At 45.2% G+C, this 12,614-nt stretch overlaps 1 protein-coding gene across 4 annotated transcripts in view; it reads left to right on the forward strand.

The window, feature by feature from the left end:
* Nucleotides 1-12,614, forward strand: part of LIPC (lipase C, hepatic type) — a 160,783-nt gene that overhangs the window by 104,082 nt on the left and 44,087 nt on the right. Inside the window, exon 1 of one of the 4 annotated variants that reach the window (XM_030931327.1) lies at nt 8,535-8,652. The exons of the other annotated variants lie outside the window; for them this stretch is intronic. Coding sequence (XP_030787187.1) covers nt 8,556-8,652 — 97 coding nt within the window. The 5' untranslated portion in view covers nt 8,535-8,555. Of the gene's footprint in view, nt 1-8,534; nt 8,653-12,614 lie in introns of those variants that run through there. 4 annotated transcript variants of the gene reach the window in all.

A 12,614-nucleotide genomic window follows, 5' to 3' on the forward strand; every position in this document is an offset into this window, starting at 1 on the left:
TGAAAGATGACACTCCCTTGATGTGAATTTGCAGCCTGCCCCATTAACAAGGCTTCAGTCAGAAAACATTTTTAAATCAACCCTGTTCCAGACACTTGCTCCCCAGGACAAACTAGAAGAAACTCTGCACCAGCTCAAACCTTCCAAGCACTTTGATGATCAGAAATGAGGGGAAATATTAGAACAAATCTTATTAATCCAAATATTCTCAACAATCTTCAAAGCAAACCATTGCTCTGGGCTGCAGAAAGCAGAGCTCATGCAGAGCCGGCCCTTTAGGTCCTGACTCCTGTTAGCCAAGCCAGTCCCCTAAAAACAGACCTCAGAACAACACAGGGAAACATTCAGCATCCAACGTGATGGGAGGAAAAAGGAAGAGGAAACAGGTAAATGAAAGAAGGAGGATGAGGACTGGAGAGCTGACTACTTAAACTTTTAGCAGTTCCCTCAAACAAAAGGATAAGATGTTGCATGCCACACTGCCTCACAGCAACCCCCTCAGTTCACTATTGTGCAGCTGAGAATTCTGGAGAAACCCCACAGCAGCTGGCGTCTACATCCTGGCTCTACTCACAAGAGACTGAGAACCCCAGAACTCCTCACCATGCACATTTCTCTTGGGTGTGGTGGGAGGGGCATTTCCGTTGCCAAACCTTGGGGCCATTTGCTCTTAGATACACAAACATCTCCTCAGCCTTTGCCAACTTCACCCAGCCAGAAAGCCATAATGCAGAATTAGTAGCATTTCAATCATTTCCGTGACGAGCTGGTGACAGGCTGGAATATGATGAGTGAAGCAATCAGATGTTGTTAAAGGAGAAAGGCATGAGGAGAGAATGACAACAGAGTGGTACAGTAATAAGCAGCATCATAAAAGCCCCCGTTGGCATCAAGTTTATCATCGCCAGCATAACTAAAGGAGCCAGAACACCTGTTTGTAATGGGGATTCCAGCTCCTCCACTTTCTAGCTGTGTGGCTGAGCACACTTCTCTCCCTTTCTAAGTCTTGGTTTAGCATCTGTGGAAGGTGGATAGCAATCGCTACTTCATAAGATTGTTTAGCGATTACAGTCAAACAATGTCTATAAGGCATTTGCAAAGCGTTAGCAGTCCCAGTAGTACCAGTAGTAGTAGAAGAAGTAGTAGTAGTAGTACTAGTAGTTGTATTGCTATTATAAGGAGTATTTTATATTATTTCAACTAGGATTATGCACTATTTCATTACACCCTTACCTCATAGAGAAGATATTTTTAATGCTATTTGATTGAAAGTAGACCAGAGACTCAGAAAAGTTAAACATCTTTCCTAGTAAGCATAAAAAGCTAATGCAGGCCGAATGCAGTGGCTCATGTCTGTAATCCCAACACTTTGGGAGGCCAAGGCAGGAGGATCACCTGAGGTCAGGAGTTAGAGACCCCAGCCTGGCAAACACGGTGAAACCCCATCTCTACTAAAAATACAAAAATTAGCCAGGCATGGTGGCGCACACTTGTAATCCCAGCTACTTGGGAGGCTGAGGCAGGGGAACAGCTTGAACCCAGGAGGCAGAGTTTGCAGTGAGCCAAGATCGTGCCACAGCACTCCAGCCTGGATGACAGAGTGACACTCCATCTCAAAAAAAGTTAATGCAGAAATAAGGCTATATATTGGTTTCCTATGCTTCTGTTAACAAATTACTACAAATTTAATTAGTTAAATTGACACTATCTTACCGTTCTGCAGTCAAACGTCCTAAAATTAAGGTGTCAACAGAACTGTGTTTCTTCTGGACAGTCTGAGGACAAAATCCATTTCCTCACCTTTTTCAGCTTCTAGAGGCCACCTATATTCCTTGGCTTCCTATATCTTTAAAGCCAGCAGCATAGCATCTTCCAATTTCTCTCTCTGATTCTAACCCTCTTGCCTCTTTCTTATAAGAACCCTTGGGATTACACTGGGTCCATTCAAAGAAACCAGGATAATCTCCCCAACTCAAGATCCTTACCTTAATCACATCTGCAAAGTCCTTTTGGTAACATATTCTAAGTTCTGGGGGTTACAATGTGGACAAATTTGGAGGTGGTCGTTATTCAGCCTACCACAAACTGGATCCTGTTCTCCAGAATATAGCTATTTGGAGCAGGAATGGGGGTTTTGTTTGTTTGCTTTGCTTTAAACTCTCATTTCTTTACTCAGCAAATACCATAGAGCAGCTACTACATACCATAGAGCAGATATCTATATATGTAAAGACCTCTTTTGCATCACACTAATGAAGCTTGATTCTGATGTGGTTATATCCAGAGAGGAGGTTATAAGTTATATATATCACCGAAACCCATACTTTAAGAAACAAAAAGGGCCTTTGGAGATCATCAGCCAATCTCCTTATTCTATAAAGGGGCAAACTCAGAACCACAGGGGTAATACAACTTTCCCAGCGTCAAATAAGGAGTTTGTGAGACGTAATGAGGGCCTGAATTAGATCTGGAGGAAAAAAAGTAAATGGAGGCATTTTTGAGAAAAATCAATGAGCTGACTGGCAATGGGGTAGGAGAAATATAGGGGTCAAGGGTGCCTAAAGTTCACGGCTTGGGGATGTCACTCATAGAGCTGGAGACAGACAGTAGAGGAAAGACACTTTCGAGGGAAAATATGTACTCAGTGTGTTCTAGAACTCAGATCTCTTCTTAGTGTCACTGTGAAATTTTCCATTACTTCATCTCGCTTCCTATTCTCTCATAAGCACGAACACGGGGTTGTGATCATCGTGTGACCACCACGTGTCAGTGCTCTGTGTTTCTTGCTGACACCTGGCTAGGCTTTGAGGATGAGATTTTTGTCCCAACATCTACCAACCTACAAGGAGCCCAAGGCCATGGGATTTGCTGCACATCTCTGCTTGAACCTTAAAAGTGCTGTCCCATTGTCTTCTGGTAGGCCTTGTTTCTGGGGAGATGTCTGTTGAATTCTTACCTTTGTTGCTGTGTATGCAGTGTGGCTTTTTACCTCTGCCTTCTTTTAAGATTTTTTTTTTTTTAATCACTGGTTTTCAGCAATTTGATTATTCTGTGCCTTGGTATAGTTTCCCTGTGTGTGTGTGTGTGTGTGTGTGTGTGTGTGTGTTTCGAGATCATTGATCATCTTGGATGTATGTATTTAGTGCTTTCATCAAATTTAGACATTTTTCCGCCATTATTATTTCTTTAAGCGTTCTTTTCTGTCCCCTTTCTTATCTCCTTTGGAATCTTCAATTACACATATACGAGGCCTCTTAAAATTGCCCGACAGCTCCCTGATGTTCTGTTAATTTATTTTCAGTCTTTTTTCTCTGTGTTTCATATGGTTGGTTTCTGCTGTTGTGACTTCAAGTCCACTAATCTCTTCTTCTGCTGTGTGTAATCTGTTATTCATCCCACCCAATGTATTTCATATCTCAGACATTGATTTTTCAATCTCTAGAAGTTCAGTTTAGACTTCTTAGAGCTTCCATATTTCTTCTTAGCATGCTTACATTTTCTTCTACCATCTTGAATAAATGAAATATACTCATAAGAACTGTTTTCATGTTCTCGATGACTAATTTTACCATCTATAACAATTCTAGGTTAGTTTCGATTGATTGATTTTTCTCTTCATTGTGGGTTGTATTTTCCTGCTTCTTTGCATGCCTGGTAATTTTTGACTAAATACCAGACATTGTGAATGTTACCTAATCGGTGTTGAGCATTCCTACAATATTTTAAATGCTCTTTAGTTTTGTCTTGGGGTGCAGTTAAATTACCTGCGAATAGCTCGATCCTTTTGAGACCTGCTTTAAAACTTTGTTAGATGGGACGAGAACAGTCTTTAGTCTAAAGCAAATTTGCCCCTTGATTCCAAACACTGTTTATGTTGTTAATGATTACAATATGATGACAAAATATCCATGTCCCACACTATTGCTTACTAAGTCTCCCTTCAACAACTATATTTGAGTAGAACTGTTGACTGCCTCACCTCAATCTCCTGTGTATTCACAAGGCAAAGTTCCCCAAGGTTTTAACAAATACCCAATGTTACTTTGGTGCCAGCTTGCACAGCACCAGGGCTCTTGCCTCTCATAGAGAATTGTGCCCCTCTCTCCACTATGTGGCACAGCATATTGAGTTCAACAATGTTCTATCAGACTGACGCTGCCGTAACACTGCACATCTTCGCCCAGGAGGGGCGACAGCCCTAAGCCTCTAAATGGCAAAATAAAATCCAAGTTTCAGTGCTAAAAAGGCCCTGCTTTTCTGGAGCGAACCCCTTCAGAGGTCTCACAAGAATTTAAAAGAGAATTTCTAGACCACAAGTTTCAGTGTGGAGAGCTGCAGGCTTAGAGAATTGCAGGGATGTTTGAAGCCCTGCCCACAGTTCCAGGAAACACCCTTTGTATATGAGCTCCTTTCCCACACAAATGTGAGAAGGAGGCTATGACCCTGGAAATTGAACACAGGGAAACAGAAACTCTGCCAAAACTATTCTTGCATTGACATTAGACACAAAAACACCCATATAAGCTTGATTTGCTGTCACAGTCAAATAAAATAATAGCATGTAAGCATTTCAAAGATATTCCACTGACATTCTCACTTGTGATTCTGACAACAAGCCTGTAAGTAAGTAAGAAAGGCAGGAATCACAGCTCCTAAGTGACAGACGAGGAAATCAGCCTTGTGGAGGTTAAGTGATCTGAACAAGGTCAGACAGCTAGTTGGTGCAAAGTGGGGCCCTGAACCCAGATCTTCTGACTCTTGGTCAAGAGCTCTTTTCATTACGCCCTGCCTCCTCTGTTACTGTATCAGAAAAGGGAACAGCCACCAACTTCCTGTGCTGACCCTAGACCAGGGCTTCTTGATCGCAGCACACTTGACATTTGGGGCTGGGTAATTCTTTATTATGAGAGGCTGTCCAGTGCATTGAAGGGTGTTTGGCAGGATCACTGGCTTCTACCCACTAATGCCAGTAGAACTCCCTTTGCCCCCTGTTTTGACAACCAAAACTATCTCCAGGTGTTGCCATGTTGCCAAATGCCCCAAGGTGGGGGGAGGTAACAGCAGAGCAAACTCAACCCTCAGTTGAAATCCACTGCCCTAAATGATGCCTGAGAATGCTGTCCACGTGTTTGAGAAAGCAGCAGTGATTACATTAGTTCTGTAAAAGGAGAAACAAAATCGAAAGAGGAACTTGTGCTGATACCAGTGAGTCTGGGACCACGAAAGTTGGCCATGAGAGACAGAATTGTGCAGCACCAGGGAGTTATCTAAGAAGTTCTCTTCTGGGCCACCCTCTGAACTTAACCTTTTGTGTTCTCACTCCACTCCTTCAGGCTCAGTCAACCCCGCAAAACACAACCCACTTTCCAAGGAAACATTTCTGGAAGGTAACATGGAATTAGTTAATGTGCTGAGAGGCAGAATAGAGGAGTTAAGATGCAGGTTCTGCACATATAACAATGTGAATGAACCTCATTTAGTGTTGGGTGAGAAGCGCCAGGCCCAAAGGAGCACCTATTGTATGAATCTACTGACTCAAAGTTCAAAAGCAGGCAAAACTAATCTCCGGTGATGGAAGTCAGAACAGTTACATCTGGTTGTGGTGTTGCCTGGAGACACGTTTCAGAGAATAGAAATGGTCTCTGCCTTGATCTTGGTGGTGGCTACACTGGTTGTAAACATAATAGATACAACACTCATAGAGCTATACACAGGATTCATCACCTAGAAAGAAAGGAAAAGAAAGAAAGAAAGAAAAGAAAGAGAAAGAAAGAAAGAAAGAGAGAGAGAGAGAGAGAGAGAGAGAGAGAGAGAGAGAGAGAGAGGGAGGGAGGGAGAAAGAAAGAAAGAGAGAAAAGAAAGAAAGAGAGAGAAAGTAAAGAAAGAAAGAGAAAGGAAGGAAGGAGGGAAGGAAGGAAGGAAGGAGAGAAAGAAAGAAAGGAAAAGAGAAAGAAAGAAGAGAGAGAGAGAGAGAAAGAAAGAAGAAAGAGAGAAAGAAAACAAAGGAATGTTGATTCTAGAACCGAATTGTCTGGGTTTAAATTTCATCCCTGACGATGACTCTGGTTACCTTAGAGCATTTTGTGGGAAGTTAATAAACTACACAGGGCATACAGGAAGTGCTCAATAAGTATTTTCACCATTAAAATTAAAAGAACTATACTTCAGCTGGGTGCGGTGGCTCACACCTGTAATCCCAGCACTTTGGGAGGCGGAGGTGGGCAGATCACTAGGTCAGAAGATTGAGACCAGCCTGACTAACACAGTGAAACCCCGTCTCTACTAAAAATACCAAAAAGTTAGCCGGCCATGGTGGTAGGTGCCTGTAGTCCCAGCTACTCGGGAGGCTGAGGCAGGAGAATGGTGTGAACCCGGGAGGCAGAGCTTGCAGTGAGTACAGATTGTGCCACTGTACTGCAGCCTGGGAGACAGAGTGAGACTCCGTCTCAAAAAAAAAAAAAAAAAGAACTACACTTCTAGCCAGCCAGGCAAAGTGAAGGATTAAGAGAGCTACTCTGAATTTCTCTGCTGCCCCCTCCGCCTCACCTCCCATGCATTGAACACAGAGTGTATATGTAAGTCCTCCCACCACAACCATCAAGACAGGCACATCTGCCCTTTTTCTCTGTCTTCTTCAGTTCCTTCCAGGTTCTCTCTGGAGGCTTGCTTAGGAGCTGCCCCTGTTTGCAGAGCTCTTCATCAATAGACTGAGTATTTACAGAATAGCGCAGTTTTGATTAAACAGTTCATTTCACTGGAGACTGGGGTGGGGTGTTGTGTCTCTGGAGTTATTCTTGTCATCAGCAGCCCTTGCTCTTAGCATCCGTTTCTTTACATTTTAAGGTGGAGCATAAGAAGAACTGCAGCGAAACAGATCGGATGGGGGGCAGGTGGGATTTCCTTTTATCTTTCCCCCGCTATTTCTCGGTGGATTTATCCCATTATCTTTGCTGCTATTTGCTCCTTGCTATCTTTTATTCTTCTCTTTTGAAACTGGCTGAGTCAGAAGGAAATAAACAAATGCAACAGTGTGTGGAAAGAGCATTAGATGGCACGTCCAGAAAGTCGGACTCTACATCCAGCATCTAGTTATGTGATTGATTGATGTGTGTTTGAGCTTTTTGGCACCTCAGGTTTTGGGCTGTTTTTTGTTTTTGTTTTTAATCTGTTAAATGAAGTGATTGGTCTAGATTTTTGGTCTCTGAATGTGTGTCAGCTATGGAAACCTTCCTACAAACAGACTCTTCAAGCAGAAAACGATAAAACCTAAAATCAACTTTGGGATGAAACCAGGTGGGCAGGCAGTCAGGAACCCACCCTTTCATCCTCTGTGTCCTCTCCCATCTCCCATAGCAGCCCCCAAAGTAGTTCCACAAGATCCTTGGCCTTGGGATCCTAGAGCACAATGTCTAAACCATTAGATGTGCCTATTTAGAAACTCCTTTCCTGCTCTTAAAGTGCTCAGCCCTCTCCCCTACACATAAAGCCTTGCCTCCATGAGAGCAGTGAGGACTAGACTTTGAAACCCCAGCACACAGAGGTGAGTGTGAGCCCAGCTCGACAGTGTACAAGCCCATTGGAAAGCTGCCCCAGACAGAATTTCTTCAGTTGTGTCCTATGGACCATCAGTGCCAGAAATGCTTGGCCAAAAAAGGAAATACGGAGGGTGAGGGCGGCTTGCTTCAAAGTAACTGAGGTTGAGAGCCACTGCATATCATCTGCCCCTAGTAGAGATTAAATTCACAGTAGCTTCTTTTCTCGGACCAGCAGGAAGCCTGATTAATGTTGCTTAATACAACATTTCCCAAATTTATTTGGCCACAAAGCTCCTTTTTCCCCATAACTCCTATTAATATCACAAGAAACAGTCTGAGATCAGAAAAGGCAATTTTTAAAGACTGAGTTATAAGGCTCGAAATAAATGAGGAATTCTAGAAAAGGAAGGGAAGAGGGACAAGGACCCTGGTTTGGGGTCTGGATGAGGGTGAAACAAGGACCATCCATGATTCCAAAGAAGATCCGGATCTTGCTTGTTGTCTGTTGGTGCCTTTCTATCAGCTCATTCCTAGAGGGCAGACAGAGGCAGGAGGTGCTGTGTTGGTGGCCAGTGGCTCCTGACCATAGGAAGGGGACTGTGGGTGTAAGAAGTGAAGCAGGGCAGGTCCCTGCCTCTGTTCTCCCCTTCCTTCTGGCATTGGCTCACTGTGACAAATCCTTCCCTAGGAAGGGCAGAAAATGAATTATCTGTTAAATCAATTCAACAGATAACCCACCTCTGTGCAGGCCTTGTGCTGGGACCACGAAGATGCGTAAGACATGTACACCTTCGAGCCTGGTCACGAAATGGGAAAGTAAACAGCCCCACCCTCGAGGTCTGAACAGGAGACAGGGGAGCACAGAGAGGGGCCCCTCCCCTGACCAGCTGTCAGGAGAACTGTCCACACATTCTGATTCCTCCAAGGTTAAGGGCTAAGGCGTAGGAAGAGGAGAGAGGTTCCAAGCAGAAGGAATTGCAGGAGCAAAGGCCCAGAGGCACCCCGGGCCTGCGAGCAGCTATGGTCGGAGCCGCAGTGTCGCGGGATGGAGAGCGTGTGAACAGAGGGGACTGGAAGCGGATCCTCCCAGGAAGCAGTTGCAGGCGTTCATGCTACAGTGAGTTGCTGATAGTAGGAGGGGAAGAAAGAGGAAGGGGGCGTGGAAGATGACTCAGTTGGGGTGAGCCAGCGCCTGGAAGAGAGGAATGTGTGAGCAGAATGAGGAAGTTAGAAAAGCTGGTTGGAGGTAGGAGGTGGAAAGACAAGTTCAGCCCTCAACAAGTTAAGCAGGTTATGTAAGAAGTCCAGGCATGGATGACGATGATCATAATCATGATGGGGACGATGACAAAGATGACTAGGAACTCTCGGTCATCTCTCTCTCTCTCTGTCTCTCTCTCTCTCTCTCCTTCCTGGTTGCAGGAGTTTGCAGGGAGGCGGGAGGTTGTGAAGAACAATAATCAGAAGAGAGTTTGTGTCTTCATCAAAAAACACCTGGGGCAGGTAGAGTTGGTGCTAGCTTCTCCATCCATCCCTGACACCCCAGCCCCATTCATCATTAAGCAGAAGACAGGCTGGGCTGGCCCAACTTGGTCCTGTACCCCCACCACCCCAGAACCCCGCTGGTCCATAGCGAGGATCCCTTCTCCTTGACCCTCCTCCTTCCCTGTGACTCGCGTAAGCCTGATCCTACACCTCCTATCCCAGCCACTGCCTCAGCCTCCTCCACCCCCAGCTTGGGATGAGCCACCTTCCTGGCTGGGTAGCATGGGATGAGCCATCTCCCTGCAGAGGCAGAGAACCAGTGACAATACACACAAACCAAGGCCATGCTGCAAATAGAACACCAAGGCACCCTCCCCTTAGGATGCATTATATTCGGGATAGATGTCGAATTCTAGTAACACATTCCCTGGGGTGTTTTCAAATCCAGACACACTGGAGCCTTGTTCCAGCCTCACTGTGGGCGAAGGCCCCTGGGCTCACCTCCAGCCTCAGGCTGGCTCTGACTGCTGCCCTGGTTCCATCCTGGCAAGCGGAACTGAACAGGCCCAACTCCACAGCCCCCAGTGCTGCCGGCTGCAAGCTCTGCTGACTCCAGCCTCAGGCCCCTGCTTGCCTGCTTCTAAATCCACATGCTCCTGCTCCTTCCTGCCCCTGCTGGCCTCTCAGAATGCCACTTCTTTCTGCCAAGACCTCAGGCACTGCTGCGGCCCAGCCCCATCTTTATTGATTTCAGGGCTCTGTCCCCTTGCAGAGCCCGTCTCATTGCCACCCACATCTGGGACAGCAAAAGACTCCTCAGTTTCCTCCAGAGTTCGGTTTCTTCCAAAAAGCTTGGCACATCTTAGCTGCCAGTGTGAACTGTGAGCTCCCAGAGATGCCCGTGGCACTTTCCAACATTCGTCACTTTTGACACATCTAAAATATCCTAGCTCCCAGAGCTGCGTGAGCACCAGCCCAGATGGACTGGCTGCTGGGGAAGCATCAGTCTCTCCAGGCCCTCTGAGAAGCCTTGGGGCAGGAGGGGGATGTCTGACAAAGCTTCCTAACTAGGGAGCCCCACTTCCTCTCGCTTTGGGCACCCCTGCCAAATGAGCGGGCACCTTCATGTTCCAGCAGCCCTTGCTGCCCGGCTTCCAAGCTCCAAGCCAACTTCCTTCCACAGAATTCTCTGCACCTTGGTTCCCGGTGACTCCAAGTACTTTGCCATCTGCCGAGTCAGTTCTGCCAGAGAGGAAGCAGCCGATGTGGGGAGTTCTCTGTGGGCGCCACCTTTCCTCTCTCAGGTCACCTTTACTCTCAGAAGGAAACTGACCCCCTGACCTATTAAATAGCTGAAATGAAGGGCTACTAGGGCCCAGGTAGGTGAAGGTGCAGCTAAAGGCATGAAGGTCAGCATCTAGCTAGGCAGTCAGGTCAGCCAAGAAGACAGGTGAGGCACGTGGACCCTTTGGCCCCACAGTCAGACGGTGAGAGAGCTACTCCCAGAGTTCTCTGGGGCATGAAGGGGCTGCAGGGGTAGGTGAACGGCATCCAGAGAAATAGATATCATGGACAGTGCAAGCAGGAAACAAGCTGGGATCTTTTTTTTATTTAAAATTATTTTTCAGGCCAGGCACAGAGGTTCATGCCTATGATCCCAACATTTTGGGAGCCCAAGACAGGAGGATCACTTGAAGCCAGGAGTTTGAGACCAACCTGAGCAACACAATGAGGCCCTGTCTCTATGGAAAAAAAAAAAACATTAACTAGCTAGTGGAGGGGGCTAGTGGCATATGCCTGGGATCCCAGCTAGTTGAGAAGCTGAGGTGGGAGGATCGCATGAGTCCAGACATTCAAGGCTGCAGTGAGCTATGATCACTGCGCTCCAGCCCAGGCAACAGAGCCAGACCTTGTCTCTAAAAATATAAAGAAATAAAAGAAAAGAAATTATTTTAAGGAAGTAAATACTCGCATGGTTCATAAATTAAAAGAATATAAAATAGAATAGATTTGGAACATCTTACCCCCATCCCACGACATCCATATCCACTCCCTCCTCCCCCTCTCCCACCACGGGTAACCACTTATATTCATCTCATCTGTATCTTTCCAACATTTCTTTACGCAACTGAAAGCCAATATGGAGTTATTTACTTATGTCCCCACCCTTCCACAAAAGGTATCACACTTTAGATACCGTTCTGCACCTTACTTTGGTCACTCAGCAGTACGTTCTAGAAATCTTTTCAAATCAGTACAGTGTTTCTTTACTCAAGCTGCACAAGTATTTCATTGAGGGATATGTCCCATTTCAGCTATCTAGACTCTAGATGGACACTTGGGATGTTTCCAGTATTTTACAATTACAGATAATCCTGCAATGAATGACCTTGTATTAATTTCATTTCATATGTATGCAGATACAGCCACAGGGTACATTCCCATGCAGGAAATGCTGAGTAAAGAGAAAATGCATTTGTAACTTTCATAGCTGTTGCCAAATCCCTCTCCGTTGGAGTTGCACCATTTTGCATTCCTACCAGCGTCTCCATCAAGGTGTGTGGTCACATTTTTTAATGTTCACCAATCTGAGGGGTGAGACTTGTGTTTCAGTATAGTTTTAATTTGTATTTTTCCTCTTAGGAGTAAGGTTGAGGATCTTCTCTTATGTTAAAGGGCTATTCATATTCCTTTTTCTGTGAAATGGCTCCTCCTGTCCTCGGTTGGCCCACTGTTCTGTGGGTTGCTGGTCTTGCTCTCCTTGATTTCTAGGCATTCTATAGATATCAAGGAGATTCACCTTTTGTGTTATGAGTTGCAATTATTTTTTCTCGCTTTATTGTTCATTTTCTGCCTCTACTTGTGGTTGTTTTTGTTTTTTGTTTTTTGTTTTTTTTTTGAGACGGAGTCTTGCTTTGTCTCCCAGGCTGGAGTGCAGTGGCGCGATCTCAGCTCACTGCAAGCTCCATCCCCCGGGTTCACGCCATTCTCCTGCTTCAGCCTTCCGAGTAGCTGGGACTACAGGCACCCGCCACCATACCCAGCTAATTTTTTGTATTTTTCGTAGAGACGGGGTTTCACCATGTTAGCCAGGATAGTCTCGATCTCCTGACCTCGTGATCCGCCCGCCTCCGCCTCCCAAAGAGATGGGATTACAAGCGTGAGCCACTGCGCCCGGCCTTTATTTTTTTAATTTAGTTGGTCATACAGAAGATTTTTGTTTGCTTTAATGTAATCTAATTTAACAACCTTTTACAGCTTCTGAATTTTGAATCGCAGAGGGAGGTTCTTATTCAAAAGGTTATGAAGGAATTCATCCATATTTTTTTCTGGTAATTTTATGATTCCTATTATTTCATTTAAAAATTGGATTCCTTTGGAGTTTTTCCTGATGTATGATGAGAGGGATGGACCCAACTTACATCTTTTCATCTTTTTCCAGATCTCCCAATACTGTTTTTAAAGTCCATCTTTACTCTATCCTAGCACTTTGAGAAATTAGATTTCCACTGCCCAGAACAACCTGGCCAATAAGTCACTTCTATCAAACACTGAATTCAAACGTATGCATTTGGGTGTTCTGGGCTTCTATTC

Source organism: Rhinopithecus roxellana, chromosome 5 (assembly GCF_007565055.1).
Source record: "Rhinopithecus roxellana isolate Shanxi Qingling chromosome 5, ASM756505v1, whole genome shotgun sequence".
Lineage (NCBI taxonomy): Eukaryota > Metazoa > Chordata > Mammalia > Primates > Cercopithecidae > Rhinopithecus > Rhinopithecus roxellana.